Source organism: Dermacentor silvarum, chromosome 3 (assembly GCF_013339745.2).
Source record: "Dermacentor silvarum isolate Dsil-2018 chromosome 3, BIME_Dsil_1.4, whole genome shotgun sequence".
NCBI lineage: Eukaryota > Metazoa > Arthropoda > Arachnida > Ixodida > Ixodidae > Dermacentor > Dermacentor silvarum.
In genome coordinates, this window is record NC_051156.1 from 153,008,235 (window position 1) to 153,025,360 (window position 17,126).

The 17,126-nt window shown below is 46.4% G+C and overlaps 1 protein-coding gene across 1 annotated transcript; it reads right to left on the reverse strand.

Annotated features, from left to right (window-relative positions):
* Positions 1-4,815: 4,815 nt before the first annotated feature.
* Positions 4,816-16,701, reverse strand: LOC119444911 (clotting factor C-like). The gene is given in 8 exon segments (XM_049663743.1): positions 4,816-6,186; positions 7,694-7,861; positions 11,087-11,295; positions 11,298-11,375; positions 12,838-13,037; positions 14,863-14,941; positions 15,811-16,002; positions 16,648-16,701. Coding segments are annotated over 8 exon segments (1,302 nt in total). The 5' UTR covers positions 16,670-16,701; the 3' UTR covers positions 4,816-5,832.
* Positions 16,702-17,126: the final 425 nt, after the last annotated feature.

A 17,126-nucleotide genomic window follows, 5' to 3' on the forward strand; every position in this document is an offset into this window, starting at 1 on the left:
GGCTTCAGCAACCCGTCGTTGCATTTCGACGCACTCCAGCTTCTTATGACATCCGTGACCAACTGCACCGGTGCGACCTGGTGCTAGGATTATTGGACGAAATGACGCACCAGGGCACCCCTGTGGGCACAGGTGTGGTTTGTCGAAGATGCCTTTAGATTTAGGTGCACGTAAAAGAAAAGCGGGTGATTCAACCTATTTCAGAGTACTGCCTCATGAACTTGGTACCTCATAATCTTATACCTCAGAACCATGTCATGGTTTTCACACGTAACACCCCTGAATATATATATATATATATATATATATATATATATATATATATATATATATATATATATATATGTGTGTGTGTGTGTGTGTGTGTGTGTGTGTATATATATACAGGGTGCCCCAGCCATCATGCAGAGCACGATTTAAAAAAAGAGGAAAGGCGTTACGCGAAGCAAACCTAGTGTGTATTGTTTCCAGTACAGTGGAGAAGCCGCCAGTAATTTTTTCGGTACTGAGACTTAATTAGGTAATTGGAATTAATTATCTAACTTGAGAAGTACTGTCCTAATTATCAAAGTGTCAATGAGAAAGTTGTAGAGCAACGTGAAAAACTCCCGATACAGCTGTCTGTTGCTCAATACGTGCTACATAAATGTGTTTTTCCGAGTGTGAAAGAATCCCGCGAATACACGCAGAATTGCCGCTCGACTAGCCGCTCGAGGCACTTTGCGTGCATTCGCGGGCTTGCATCGCGGGCTTGTGCCCTGCATATAGTAGAACATCTATAACTTGACGCCTGTGTTGCTCTTTTGCAGCTCGGGCTGTCCATATTTGTCAAGGTGGTCTCCAGCGTCTGCCTCATTTTCTTCAGCAATACCCTCAACCTGAGCCTTCCGGCCAGGGCCACCGACCTCATCACGGTCGCAAATGCGACCGCACCATGAATCTGAATTTTATTTTTTTCTTTCCTCGCACGAACCATCGTTTCCTCCTATTCTATTCATCCGAACGCGCACCATTTATCATTTGATATGGCTCGTAGATAATATTGTCGCATTCGAATCCCGCAGCCTACTTCTTATGCCTTCATTTGGTTGCGGGCTATCTGAAACTGAACGCGACATCTTGACGCTAATACATGATATGTTGCGCAACGTGACTTTGTAACACTAAATTGTGATTTCTTCTTAACCAATTACGATACTGTAGTGCTATTGCAGAGCACTGTTCACGTGATACCACGCATTTGTATGCGGAATGGTGCCTTTGACGAGACTCTTGCAAAACATGAAACTTATGTTACGGGCCCTTGCTCCATAAAAAATCTACTAACTTATGATACGTGGATGCATCGTCTCACCGAAGCTGATGAGTCACCACGGCTTCGTGAAAGCACTATTCTTTGTTTTTCCAGTAGCGGGTGCTTTGAACATGATTTCGCGCCTTTCACGCTACCTTACGACGAACAGGTTCTGTGGTGCATCTCTTCCGCCCACTATAAGAAGACATTGTGGATCTGTAGTGACCTTTATCAGCAAGCAATTGCTTCAGTACATACTGCTGCTGCTCGTTAACACAGCCGCACCTCGTTAATTAGTTTATCACGAATTTCAGTGTCGCAGAAGATGCAGACGACTTGAAATGAATCTGTTTATAGCTCGGTGCAGCATTACCAATCTATATAGACTACTAAACGTTCCGTTCTTTCACCAAACTTTTTTTTCCTCTCCCTCTACTCGGAGGGGAATCTGTCGTGTGTGCGACATTAAAAGACGCCACGTCTAACCCTCTTGCAGGTGACATCGCGGATTTCTGAATTGCTTTTAGTATACAAGCGTGACATCAATAAATTGGTAAACCAACTTGACTGCTGTCACTTGCATTCCTCGTCAAAATATTGTTAGTCAATATAAACACATGAAACTTACGCATTCATACAGCAGAAAGTCGATGCAATAACGTTCCTATATTAAATTATAGTAAAATCTCAACAAATTCTTTGACTGTGGGAAGTCTCTAACTGCTACAAAGCGTTACGGTCAGCTTTGTTCAAAAAACAATTAGCAACAAATGTTTCTGAGTCCGAGTTGTGTAGCAAGCTCGAAAGTCTTAAAATATATTTTTTAAGCACGAAATGATTTAAGCTCCCGTTCTCGGGGACCTTCGAGAGACCTTCAGCCAAAATCCTGAGCCGTTATCCGGGCACTCAAGACTAGAATGAAACGAGAGCTTCCGGGCATCGTTGGGAGAGCAAAACAAGATCATCCGGGCCACCTGTCAAAACTTAAGAAAATGCGGTCTCTGGCCCCCAACCTTTTGTACAGGACCCGACCGCATATTACATATGCTAGTTACTGCCTAAACGAGTTACAAAAGAAATATTGCTTCCGATTTCTTTCTGATGTTTCTCCACAATATCACTCAAGCTGTAACTTCTACTTCGCTGATGTTTAAGTTGTCATTTCCAATAGCGACGTTCAGAAGGCAGATACAGTGCACCATACACTTGGTTGTCATCTTCTGGCGCTGATCCCGGCAGCGTCCGGCGTGCCGCAGATGGTTGTTTGGCCGAGGTGACACTTGCAACGAGGTTCAGTTCAAAACAGCTTCATTACGGTTCAGTAAGCTTTCAAGCTTGCGTCGTGGCACCAATCTGATTTGTCCGGTAGCTATTTCATGCTCACATCTACTCCATTACGGGAGGGCCATATTTTTTTGGGGGGGATGGGGTGGGGGACGTTGCTTGCAGCCTTTTGTTGTTTTGCATTTCCTGCTAAATTATATCCACGGCTGCTGCTCTGGCCAAAATTACGTCCCCAGTAGTTGCAAAGAAATGAATAAAGCGGGCTAACCAGAAGCATTCATCAATTAATAGGTGTCTCATATGGAGACCATTTGCCTTAATCCTTTTGCCCCACGGGACAAAAAGTTGGAGCGAGTGAGTCAGCTGCCACAGGATAAGTTTCCGAGTGACAAATGAGTGGTGCTTCCCTGAACTGCCAGCTCCAGTACGCCTAGCTAGAAGCACCAAAATATTCGTGGCTGCTCAACCAATGCTTACCCTTTACGCATTACCAATGCAGAGGAGAACCGACGTTTCAACTCGTGAAAGGTGACAGTATGCTGTGGCGCTCACTTGTCTAAACGTTCTCTCACCCCATTTGAGCCACGCGGAGCGACTGAAGTTAAGTTCCTGAAAAAAAAAAACACTTTCCAATTCGAAACACGGTAATCGGACGGATAGCGAAGCTGCAAAAGGGATTCGCACACCCCTTGTGCATGAAGTCTCAAATTCTTGATTTGCCACTGCCCAAAATCTACCTAAGTCTTCAACCTACCTAAGCTTCAATATAAGCTTAGTGGTTATACTCTATTTCATAAGCGGAGTAAAAGTACTAATCTCGGAGAAAGTGATACATTTGAAAGGAGTCGGCTAAATGGAAGTGAACCAGATAAATTGAAGCGTTAGCAATGGCATGGGCAGTGGCAAACCAGGAATTTGGTACTTCATACGCTTCATACATGGCTAACCGCACTTCGTATTTTTCGTTTTATTTGTTCCTGTTCCTCTCTCTTTCGCTTTTTATAGCAAAGCTGCATATGGCTAGCCCGGCAAATTTTCTGCGTCCATGAGTGTACACGGTCACGTCGACAAAGAAAAATTTTCGTCTCCCGAGCTAGTAAAGCTCGGGAGACGAAAAGCTCGTTCTGTTCCGCGTAACAGAATGAGCTTTTCTCGTATGCTCAAATTACAATCCCATGCTGTCATGTCTGCAGGTTGTGTGTAAGTCGTACTTTGCAAATATTGTGACGGATTTCACGTTGCGAAACTGAAGTGCAATAACGCACGTGCGCGAGGCACAGGGTCTACTAGAATGAGGATATATATATGTACTGCACTCCGTCACACCTACGTGCGCCTGGGACGAATGTGTGCACACGAAGTATATATCTGTCCCGGATGAGTGGACACTGTGTCCGTTGCATCGGTCGCGCAGAGTGCGCTGCGACCGTAATCGACATCAGCACAAGACAAAAAAAAAATCGTGACGGTCACTTCGTGTATGCGGGTTACGCACAAGCGTATGGACGCCGCGAACGTGCACCGCGGCGTCGAAGCACCAACGGAACGGGCTTGAACGAGGTCGTGGACGCTACATTGATCGCGACGCCTTGTGGTGGTGGCGCGTGTGTAACGTTGGTAACAGCTTCGCTGTACATACACTATCACCGGGTGAAATGGAAGCGGATTTTGTGAGTGAGTGAGTGAGTGAGTGAGTGTGTGAGAGAGTGAGAGAGTGAGTGAGTGAGCAAGCGTGCGTGCGTGCGTGTGTGTGTGTGTGTGTGTGCGTGCGTGCGTGCGTGTGCGTGTGCGTGTGCGTGTGTGTGTGTGTGTGTGTGTCACGACGGGTGGTGCTATGGCCCGACGTTGTTGGACTCGAGGCTTTCGGCGGCAAACCAAAGCCCACCAAAATTCGGTAGCAGCGAGTCGATGGACCAGAGAGCTCACCGACTGTGTACAACAGGGAGGAAGCTGAGTGGACAAACCTAAAATTTGCTGGGTGTCTCTAGATGTAGTAAGACTTGTTTCGAGTCTCACACTATCGTGGCGCGCCTTTGCGCACTGGCTCTTGAAGCAATTCAGCAATGTTTGCGTTTACATATACTGGGATCGAAACATGCGTGCACAAATGTTGCTTAGAAGACGAGTGGTCAAAGAAAATAGTGAATGAACTAACACCGATAGGAGACGAATATTTAATGCCGTTTCCATAAGTGTCACACAGTAAAGCAGCGAAAATCATTTCAAAGCAGTATCGTAAATTTATTGAACACTTACAAACCACAATGTCCATTCGTCGCACTTCGCGCAGTAATAAGTGGCAGTATTTTGTTTACAGGGTTTGTAGCAAATGATCCACCATCCGACTATAGCAGTAAACATTCGCCTCCATGGCCCCGAAGGGAGGTGATCATGTTTCAATTGTGCGATCGGGCAGTGTGTTTCCTAAGCTCCTGTACAGCTGCAGCAGGCTGTAGAATGCAATCGTGATTAGAGTTGCGCAGCGACGAAGGCTCATCCCGACGTACTTACCGACTTACCAAAGGAAGATCGCATAATAGCAACAGGTGGCAGAACCAAACTTCAAAGACATTCGTTGCAATACAGATCCTGGCATCTGCGCATATTGTTGCTTATGGTTTCAAAGGAAAATTGCTCTACTTCTCGCTGAAGCGAGCCGACTATTACAATACAGAATAGCGTTGGTGGCAAGGTGCGACTGCGCTGTACTTACTTGCCGCAAAATAGCAAAATTGCTATAGGCACTTGAGCAACCTTTGGTGAAAATACGAATAACTGTCCTCAGCTAGGCAGTATATGCGTATACGCTTCGGTATAGTCCTCGTTATGGCTAAGTTAATTCCTCATTTGGGCAGTACAAATACAGCCCATGGCAGTTAAAGCATTGTGAAACATGCAGTTTCTAAGTGTTGAAACGGCAGCTGAGAACGTCACTCCTGCAATGATATGAAACGTAATTCACGCAGGTACTCTGGATACTCGCAATATTTATGCTTCGAGCATCCAGGCATATTACAGCGAGAATCGTTTACATCCCTTAAATCCCTTTAAATTGAGTTCTGCTTTTATAGATAAGCCACTAGTGATGAATATTCTAAGAAAGTCCATCCTGGGGCGTGTGAGCAATGCCATCAACGAGTCCGTCCCGGTCTACTGCCCGTCAGTAGACATGCCAAGCACGCTGGGGTCTTTCCTGCGAATGACGTCCTCAGTCGATCTGTGACAGTCGGCCACTCGCGCCACTGGTTGACTCGTTATAGGAACTGCCGTATCCATTCGATGAACGCCGCAACCTTGGTGTATCCGCCGAAGTGGTTTGGAGCTCCGCAACCTCGAGGCCCTCCCCAGCTGACGATTCCTTCCAGCACCCACACTCGTCTGTCCGCCACCGACTCGTCGACGAAGGCGAACGGGCCTCCGCTGTCTCCCGTGCAGGCGTCCACTCGTCCCTTGACGTAGCCCCCGCAGAACATGTTGGACGTTACCGTCAGGGGAAAGCGGCCCTCGCGGTAGGCACGCTCGCACTCCTGAGCTGACACCACGGGGATCACGGCTTGTCGCAGGACATCCGCGTAGCTCCTGTTCTCGGTCTGGCCCCATCCGGTTGCCTGGAAGAGGAGCAGGGGCTAAGAAGACGATTCCGCGACTATACCCATCCTAATGCGCGACTGAAAAGGCTTTCGCCTTTTACAGCCCCCACTGCAAACGATCGAGCACTTCCTCTATCGCTGCTGCCGCTTCAACGTCGAACGTCACTGCCTTCGAGGACTGTTAGGGCAGCTATAAGCCTGACCTTTTACAGAGGAAAAAATGATCGGTGCATGCCTTTGCTAATTACCAGCTGAAAAAGACGCGCGTGCGTGTTTTAATGACATTCCTAAAATCAACAGACTAGAAAGACAGCTTGTATAGTTGACACTTAAATGTGCCACATACACTATCTTGCACATTATAGTTTCCCTATTGTGCTTGTTGTTTCTCTTTCAACGCCCCATCCTCATTTCCTCGTGTTGCATAGCGAAGTCTGGCCGGCTAACCTCCTTACCTTCACCTCTTTTTACCTTTTCTTTTTCTCTGTCTCCCTCGAATGTTTCTGTTTGGTTCTTCAGTTGCTATTTATTTTACGTTTCACTGCCCTCGATATAGTCTTCCCCTACCTTCAGAAGTCGGTTTTCATATTAAAAATATGTTCCCTAAATTCATTAGTTTTCTCCAATCGCTTGAGAGATTGACGGTTTTCTTCATGTGAGGTTGTAGAAGAAAAATTTTCTTCCCCCCCCCCCCCCCTCGCCCGCGAAAAGCAAGTCCTTACAACTGCTAAGTCCTGTTTCCCTGGCCATGTTTCCTACACTGTGTTTCAGCCAAAGAATTACACTGTCATTCCTACTAATAAACGGTGTTAGCGAGATGTGTTCACAATGTGTGTGTGTGTGTGTGAAAACTTTTTATTTACAAAAGTGTCACAATGTGTGTCAAAATTTACACAAAGCAGTTGACTCCGCTTCACACGGTCTCAAAGTCACTGAGACCACTTAGATTTTTCCTACATCGTCATAATACACTGATTTCAGCGTCATCGCAATGTTTCGCAACTACATTCTCAACTTGGCTGCATGTGGGGTCGTTCGTGTTAGATTTATATGAAACGTAAATTAAACTCTATTAACACACTTCTCACAGCTTGTTATGTGTCAACGTGTTTTACTCTGTCACGATCAATGTCTCAAGACGCTGCCAACATCTCCGATCTCCCTGCCACATTTGTGTTGCGTTCAATGTCTGTAAAGCACGCCACACCTGTCGCATACTTTCAAGGGAGCCTGCCTCCTCGTATAAAGAAATGAAGGTTAATAACGCTTAGCTATCAAGAAAGTTGTGATTATTCATTTATAGGCTTGTGACCACCCCAACAGATGTCACAGTAATTAAGCTCTACAATTAATTACGTCCCTGTACATTTTGACTTTGATTTGAAGCATCGTACCTAGCTCAACGTATAACCAAGGTCCAGTGCTTACCTAATGTCCAACGTTTCACAGATTTCACGTAAGCATGCAAAACAGTCTAGGCATTTGCAGTTGAGCTAATAATGAACTGGTTCATATGTATGCTGACCACGCCCAGTCGGCCGTCGACGATGTTTGACTGCGAGGTCCTCTCGCTGGGCAGGCATATGGGCTGCACTCGACTGCTCAGCTCCACCGGCCTATCCAGCAGCACCATCGCGATGTCGGCGTCATATTTCACGGGATCGTAGTCATCGTGCACGTGGATCTCCTGGGGCTGCAAAACATGAGAGCGAGCGGTGGAAACAAGTTTAAGGGGAGCCTAGATAATTCCAAGTGTCGAATGAGTACAACTGTCTTTTCGCTCGTACCCCTAACGAGCATAACCCTGCAGTTACATAAAAATAGGCTGGTGATAACGATGATGAACCAATACGGTTCTTAGCAAGTATCGATCACCTGTATTTATATAGCAACTATTCGTCACGAAGTTCCAGAATGTAAATCAATCATACAAAATTAAGGAAATCATAGGGGAAGTTAAAAGCATTTTCGTAATTGAACTCGACAATACCTTTCAGGATTTAGGTAAAACTTTCTATAGCCCTTGAGCAATCAAAGCAACTAAGCAATAAATTTCCGAATAACTCAATGGTCCATGTTCGCAAAAATGGTCCTATGTTAAAACTGCTCGTAGACGTCGTGCGTGTGGACCTCCTGAGGGTGCAAAACATGAGAGCCTGTGGTGGAGACAATGTGTCAAGACAGTTTCATGTGCCCACTGCAAACAAATGTGTTTGGCGAGACAGGGAACAGCGTCATTTCCAAGTTTGTTGAAAGCAGAGAATTTCAATTTTCTTGAAGGTGTTAGCGCACGCTAACACGTTTGAGTAAAGATATAGGACCAGATCGCATCTACATTAATTTGGCAAAATGCATGCTTATTGTAAGATATAAATTATTCATATTTAGTGCTGCGTCAATTGTACGACAACCGACGCCTTACTGATATTAGCATCGATTCTTCAATTGCATATTAGAATACGCGTGTACTTTGGCAACTTAATTTTCGTTGTTGTGTAGTGCTATCCCATTCCGCACATGTGTGAGCGCACGGTGGCAAATTGCTTAAATAAATGCGAACGTGTCTGCTGTGAATATACTGAGTTGGGCGTGATGTTCCTTCCTGTCTTGTCAATTTTATTCTTTTGTACGTGCAGCATGCTTTGGATGCAGAATAAATAACCTCACGTAATCGCAGCCACACGCTGCAGCGTCTCATAACCCATAATTAGCGTGGAGATGTTAAACACCATAACTTTATTTACCACAGGCCAGAAGCGGACTTGTATTGCTGGCTCTGTCAAAATCTGTGACAGTATCAGATAATGTTCAACCCGTTCCTAATTCATTGTTCAATTTCAAAAATATTCTTAAGCTGTGCCAGATAGCGCTGCTTCACGTTTGCAATTGAATTACCTGAAGAAGGAAGCATTACTTGTATAATAAATTGCAATGTTCAGGTAACAAATAACAAATATTCACTATTGGAGTGTAAATTTATTTTCATTAGGGCACATGTTGAAGCTGTGGAGATGAAGCCGTACAAGATTCAATTCGTATCAAGTTAGCATCCAATTCTGACACTACATTAGCAGTTTAGCGCTATCCGCCCTCAAAAGCCTTTGAAAATGCAGTCGTTTCCTTTTTTTCAGCTCACAACTGTGTGTGGTAAACTTTGGGAAATTAACAGCGAGAACCCTGGAATGTCAGTGTATTACGTAGCACATTTTGACGAAGGATATATCGAAAGTGGTACAAGTCCCGCGGTGTCCACTAAGCAGATGTGGCTTCACAATTGACCGGCTTCAGTTTTGGACTTGCAGCCTATGTCCTAAGGTGAGCAACTAAATGCTTATGAACGATACTACTTTCAGAGTAAGTCTGGCATTGTCATTTGTCTTTAAAATAGTATTCCCGTATGCGGGCAGACCACCTGTAGAAACTGAATCGCACTGTAGGTGCGATTCAGCCAAAGTGTATTTTTCGAAAATCGGCTGTAAAGAACAAAAATACAGTATTTTAAAGCCGCAAAACATGTGCACAATTTTTTTTTCGTGTTAGAACTACACGTTAAGTGAACTTGAAGTAAGTTTCTTACTGCTGTTTTATACGTCACTGTCACAATGTGCTAGCACTGCATGTGTTAGCACTGCATGTGTTAGCACTGCTCATCGGAACACCTCCGGCCGCGATGATTTTCCCGGTGCTACGAATGGAAGAGGGCGTAGCCGCGACGCCACGTGAAGACGCTTTCCTCTGGTTGCTTGTGTTCTCCGCGTCTTCCTTGTCCGCGAAAGCTCTCGCCTGCGTTCTAACTGCGCCTCGGTAAGGCAAAATCAAAACGCGCCCAGTGTGTCGACGCGCTCGCTTGCCCGCGTAAGTTCATAAGTCGAATTACCCCTCGGTGGCGTTTAATTGAACATTAATGCTTTCGTATTCACAACTCGTGAGTGCTTAGGTGTCCTCGAATTTTTTTCTAAACCCCATCCCAAGAACCACATCACCGGCAGACAGCTGCTGATTGACAGTCTTTATGTTCGACCGGTACGCGTAGTAGCATCGTTGTGATATCGAAAGAGAGCGGCACGGCCTCTGCTAAAGTGGGCCGCACCATTCTGACGTGTAGCTTGTGCTACGCACGGTGCCTTCAAAAAAAAAAAAAAAAGAACATGGGCTTCCGAGATCGCCGTTGTGGACCAGCCATGGACCCGCAGCGCTGATGTCAGACGCGATGCCGCAACTATACTCGACGATAGCCTATAGATACAGCAGAAGTTCAGCCCGCAAACCACACCGCTGTTGCTCGCTCTCCCTAGGTTCTCCAAAACATAGTACTAGACGCCGATATACGTTCGCTTCAACCTTGAGTTGGACAGTTCTGTATTACCACGTCACTATAGAGCAATGTGTACTCGCGTGCCGAGCTAGCGCAATTAGCGTTATTACGATAGAATACTCATTCTTTAGGCGAAGGACTCGATTTTAACTTGCACAATATGTGTAATATCGTTTTAACAGCGGAGCTGTTTAAGCTCTTGGTTAGGCCGCGTAGTGCGAACAAAAAACGGCGCCTGGCGATGGCGTCACCGCGCGTTGCCCAGCAATGCCTCGCACAGCTGGTGCGTCAACGATACGTCGGACTATGAAGTGGCCTTTACAATACTCGGGGTCGGCTAAGCTTGGCTAAGAACCAGACAAGCCGAACCAAGCTAAGCAAAGGAAATCAAAATTAAAGGTAGGGAAGGGCCACCAGCTTCGCTGTTTGCCCAGTCTTCGCACCACTTAGTGTGAAGCTGCACCTAGTTTTTTCCCGCTTTTTGTTTCATTTCTTCCCCGCGTGCGGCTGCTATCGTACGTATAATGCGTGCCCACCTTCAAAAAAAAATCGGGTCCCTTTTCGAAGTCTATCTGTTGCGCAAGAAACGTAGTCGATGCTCACAGTTCGCACTTGCACGAAGGCGTCGTCGAGGGCGTCGTCTCGGTGGTACTTGCCCACGTAGATGCGCAAGTCCTTCGGCGCGTGTAGATTGCCGCGGCGGTCCCTAGCGACACAGTGCGCTGCCGTGACCACCCAGCTCTCGGAGAGCAGCGTGCCACCACACTGCAGGTCCCAGGCCTTCTCCCCCGCGGACCACATGGAAAGGCCCACTGCCACGGCCACTGGCCGGCCTCGCTCACGTTCCCGTGGTAGATGAACGGCGACCGCGGAGAATCCGAGCGGCCGCACACTGCGGTTCAGCAAATAACGAGGTGCTATACGTCAGACTCATTTTGACTATAGGTGGTGTCTTATAACTCATTGAAGAGCGAATGTAAATTGTTGCGTAAACCGCATTACAAATATTAGTCATTATATTTTTCAAGGAAGCATCAAACCAGGTTTAAGAACTTCGGAAAACAAAGCAAAACAACAGGTCAAAAGAATTTGGATATTTCCAGTGATTTGCCAGTTTCGATTGGAGAAAGTTGGAAAACCAACGTGTTCGGTGCGTTGTGTAACGAGTGAGCTTTAAAATCAAAGGAAATGCTAACCAGCAGGACGAAGCAGTATTTTCTGTCTGGTAACTAGTTATGTAAAGTGCGAGGAGACTTTTGTCAGATGAAGAAAAGGGTATAGACATTTATGGTGTTGGTAAAGCATAAATCACAAGCAGACCGGCCAGTTAAATATATCAAAAGCCGATGGCGTTAGGTAGCTATCGTGCCACCGCGAAAAAAAAAAACAAGGCTATGAGCGCCATTGAGGCGCTCTGAGGACATAACAATACGCATGCCATGTTCACACCTCCTCCGAATATTGCACAGACAACCATTTTTCTTCGTTTCGACGTTTCGTGAAATAAAAAGCTGCTGGTGCCACTGCCGTCGTTGCGGCTGTTCTTGTCGTGGCTGCTCTCACTGGTGCTGGCACTGCTGCGTCTGCTATTGTTGCACACGTGCCGTTGATAGTTATCTCTTCATGAGTGGTATGTGCAGTGGACAACGGTGCATGCCAATTATTTAAGCTAATGGTTTTTTTTTGCGACGCACGTGTCACTCATGTACCGCCATACGTTCCCCTATTCCATTTGCCCGTTGACCCAAAACTACATAGGTGCGCATGTGCGTACACTTAAATCAGCATTCCCATACACCCCACTTAGTTGAGCATGCGTCAAGTGTATCATTTCAGAAGGCTTCGTAGACGTAAGATGGGAAATGCAGTGGACACATTTTGGCTTTTTGGATTTCACACGCATTCGAGTTGCAACGCCACACGTTCTTTCTATCTCAAACGTTCCATCCACCTCCACACTAATAACAAACGCACGTACACACACACACACACTAAGAAACACACTTTGATACGAGTATTTTTTTTAAATTACATCTGATATCTGCGCTGCTGCTAAACGGACCCCTCGTTCGATGCATAATATCCTTATGGAAAGGTGATGCTTGGTTCTAATATGGTGACAGCACAACCTGGTACAACATCAAGCTGCCAAGTTTGTTCACATCGCCTATTATTTTATCAGTGAACAACGTGGAGCCGCGACAAACTAGCTGTCAAAAAGAGATAGAGGAGCGGACGTTGGAGAAAGAAATGTTTCTCTGGATACAGTTCATTCGATATGCATCAACTTCGTCTCCACAGTCACAGAAATGGGACGTGCTTATCATATATCATTGCGCAGCTATCAAACTCGCCTGGTATGCAGGTTGCGGTCCTCCCTGTCCAGGTTCCGTCGGGCAGACACCTACGCACCTCGGATCCCACGAGCGAGTAGAATTGGTTTAGGCACGAGAAAGTGGCGCGGGTGCCCACTCTGTAGTGACCCTTGGGAAGATGCACCGCTGAAGATGGGTCCAGGGCCATCAGCGAAAGCCGAAGTCTTTGTCGACCCGTCCTGGGTGAACATGGAAAAGACGTCAGGAATTGAAACTTCGCATCCGTTTTCGAGCACGAGATACTCTCACGTGCACCCTGTTTGGTGAAACAGGCAGTGGGTGGTGAAGCGAGGGCATTGGTGCTAAAAGTGCAGGAAATGTAAAGCGGATCTTACCCGAACGCTTGCGGACGCATCACATAGTGCTTCGCCTATTGAATAGCAAATACAACTGCTGTTTGCTGTCACATTTATCTATAGCAGGTCTTCTGAGTCCATATAAATGCACAGGCATTAGTCGCGCACATTACCAAGAGTGAAGCCTGTCACTAGGAGTACGTGTGAAATCACGGTCGTTATAACAAGCTTTCCGTGTTGTGGCGAACACATCTCTGACACTGTTGTTTCGCTTGCTAAGAGTTCAATTATTTCTGTAACTTTACCATATGGCTACCAAACAGGTGACCACTGCGATCACCCTGCTCTTCTTCCGCGCTACAGTTACCTTTCACACTCCCATCCGCAAGCGTTCCAGTGATATTTCACGCTAGACAGGAGTGCTCTCCCTAAGCGACAATGACGTTTATTTTTCTTGGCATCTCCAATAAATTCTTATCCTCAACAAAGTCGCCGTAGAAATAGCAGCAGTAGTTCTTCCTTAGAACTTCCTCTTAAGAATAGCAATCACGAGTTTGGCGTCAACTTGACGCCAAACCCTCAGAGATCTAAAACACCGCAGAGTGGTCATGCAATCCGACGAAGGAAAGTAACCGCCGCCCACGTCCAAAGTACTTAGGATGTATATTTAAGAGGCAATACCAAACGGGACATTTGGCGTTATGATTATCATCATCGTCATAATCAGCCCTTTTGATCAACACTGCATATGAAGGCCTCTCCAAGCGATCTCCAATATCTCTGTATTGTGCCACGTGTCCTATCCTATCCTATACCTGCAGATTTCCTAATCTCGCCCCATTATCTAGTTCTCTGTCGTCCTCTACTGTGATGCCCTTACATTGGCACCTATACTGTAACTCTGATGGACCGCCGGTTATCTGCTCCACGCATATTATGGCCGGCCCAACTCCGTTTCTCCTCTTAATGTCAACTAGAATATCGGCCACTCATGTTTGCCGTCTAATCCACACCGCTGTCTTCCTGTCTCTTAACGTTAAGCCAATCCTTTGTTGTTCCATCGGTTCCTGCACGGTTCTTAACTTCTTCTTAAGTTTCATTGATGACCTCCATGTTTTTCTTCATATGTTAGTATCAGTATAATGTTATGAGCGTACATTCTATTTTCAATGATAGCCGCAAGCTGGCGGTCATAATTTGGTCATACCTTCCGATTCCTTCCACCTCTCTTGCAGAGATGAGATGAGTAGCACGTGTTATGCATTTGCAAAGCCCACTAACTATAAACCCTTTTAGAAGAGTCATGCGGATACCATTGCACTTCGAGCTGCCTCTGGCACCGTAACTTTATAGTCTGTGATCACTTCTTATAGCGCCATCAACAGTCAATACAAAAAGATTGAGCAAAATCACCTAATTTGAAGCAGAGACACCCCATTTAGTATAAAGGTGAATAATGCGCAAGAATCTTCAGCGTCCTTGTCATTTCGATATTACAAAAGGTTCCGAGCACATAATCATTCACATATGTTGCTGTCAACACTATCCTTCATCTTTTTTGCCATTATTCTTTTTTGACGCCAATGTGATTTTGTTCATTCGGTTACATGGATGCCCATTATCCTTTTAAGAAGGATGCCCATGGATGACCATTATACTCTTTGAAAGTGTGAAAGCGGTGATCCATACTTTACGCAACAGAGGCCACTTACTTGAGTCCGCTGCCACCTCATATACGTATTCCACTTCACCATATGGAGGCACCGGTGGCTCCAGGCACGTTGTCACTGCCAACAAAAATAGTTTTCATAGTAATTCCACAGTATTAGGTCGAAAGAGCAAAAAACCTTAAACACGTGTTTTGCACGTGGAGAGTTTAGCAACTTGTATATTAGTAAAGATACTGCTAAATTATGGGGGGTTTTACGTGCCAAAATCACATTCTGATTATGAGGCACGCCGTAGTGGGGGACTCCGGGAAATTTGGGCTACCTGGGGTTCTTTAACGTGCACCTAAATCTAAGTACACGTGTGTTTTCGCATTTCGCCCCCATCGAAATGCGGTCGCCGTGGCCGGGATTCGATCCCGCGACCTCGTGCTTAGCAGCGAAACGCCATAGCCTAAGCAGCCAGGGCGAGTAAAAATATGCTTGATCCAGAAGACGAGGGCCTGACCTGAGCATTCCTACTCTAACCGACTGCTGGACAACATAGTTAAAGGCAAATACAGAAGCAATGAACCACTCAAGCAATTCTTGGAGAACAGAAACAAAGGGCTCCAGATATGGACATAAAAAACCCTCTTCAGTTCACTAGACTAGCCAATATGCTTCTCTGGTCCAACAAACAGCGCAGATGCTGACGGCGTCCTGGGTTCTATACGCTACGGCATTTATTTGTGGGGGTTTCATAAAGCGCGTGACATGAAAGAACAGTAGTGTCCAGATAGTGCTTGTCCGTGGCTACATTCCATTACAAACATGGCCTGCGAGATCTAACAACGCACCGCGTGCGCCGCCCAAACTCGGAGGCCACTCTAAAATACGGATAGTTTCAGTACAACTTGGTGAGAAAGCGAAAACTGTATGCTCTGCGCGCGCGTATGTATTCCTGTTTTGCGCAGGGACATTCCGGCGCGCTTGCGGAGCATTCTTACGTTTCATGCAGCGCGGCTTGGCTGATGTCCACGTCCTGTTCCGAAGGCAGGTGATGCGGCTCTCACCAACCAGGTAGTGCAGCTCGGAGCAGCGGTACGCAATCTGCGTCCCCTCGAGCATTCTTCCGACGACTACCTGGTTCATCACCTCGGCAGTGCCGTTCTCCAGAGGTCCGGGGTCGTCGCAAAAGGCTGTTGGATTCAGGTGTGCAAGAAAGGTGAAATATTTTAGGTACAGCAGCTTTCAGGACCTCTAGAGCAGTGCCGCAATTGACGTGTGCAACGAGACCAGCGTGTATGTGCGTCGGTGGCAAGGTACCATAGAGCAAGATCTTGATGTACCGCCACTATCAGCCGCTGCAGCACCGCAAACGAATGCGAGACAAACTGGAGATCGGTCCAAGACGGAATATCTCTTGATTCCTGGCTGAGCTAAAGTGTCCGTAAGAAGCTCTAGCCTCGCACGTAATCTGCAATAACGCGATCGTATCGTTGTTTGACCTCCGCCCTCTAAAATTTTTTTCATTTAGTCATACCAAGCATGGCATCGTACTTGAGAGATCCTTGTGGCCAATTACTCTCTCACGCCACGTAGCAGATGAGGCGAGATCGTAGCGCTACACTCAGAGGAGGCTATTAAATGTGCATTATGCTTTCAAATTAACAAAGCGCCTTTCCATCTATCCCTGCAGCCGCCTTCTGGCTACTCCGCAACTTGCGCCATAACCGATTCGGGTAAACATTCGCCAAAATTTGCCCCTTCTAACCCCCCTCCTCCCCCTTCACCGGGGCGGTGGTACCACTCCCGCTGAAATGGAAGCGATATGCGACACTCACCCTGATACTGGCCCATATCCATCTCGCAGACCACACCGTGCGTCCCCTCGCAGGGATTCCGGAACGGCGTTGGCTCCATCTCGGATGTGTTGTCAACACGAAGCACTCACGCTGTCTCCTCCCACGGCGCCTGCGCCTGCTCGGCGAGGCCTTATCCTGTCCTCGTCCGAGACGTCTTGGACCAAGGACAGGCTGACATCTGCGCCAGGACAATGTCAACATTATTAGGACGCCATTCAATTCGGATATTCAGATTCTTCACACCGAAAAGCTATTTATTGGCACTTCGTTAAATATCCGTGGCACGTTATGAGCGCATCCCTATGAGAGTATGATGTCAGAACGTTCGTGTTACTTGCGTGCACGGTACTTATTTCCAGATGGTTCGAAACCTGAGTACTGCTAGCAAGGATCATTCGAAATAACGGACATTGAAGCCAGAGAAAGCATAGCGCAACCTAATTGTTACGTTAATTGAA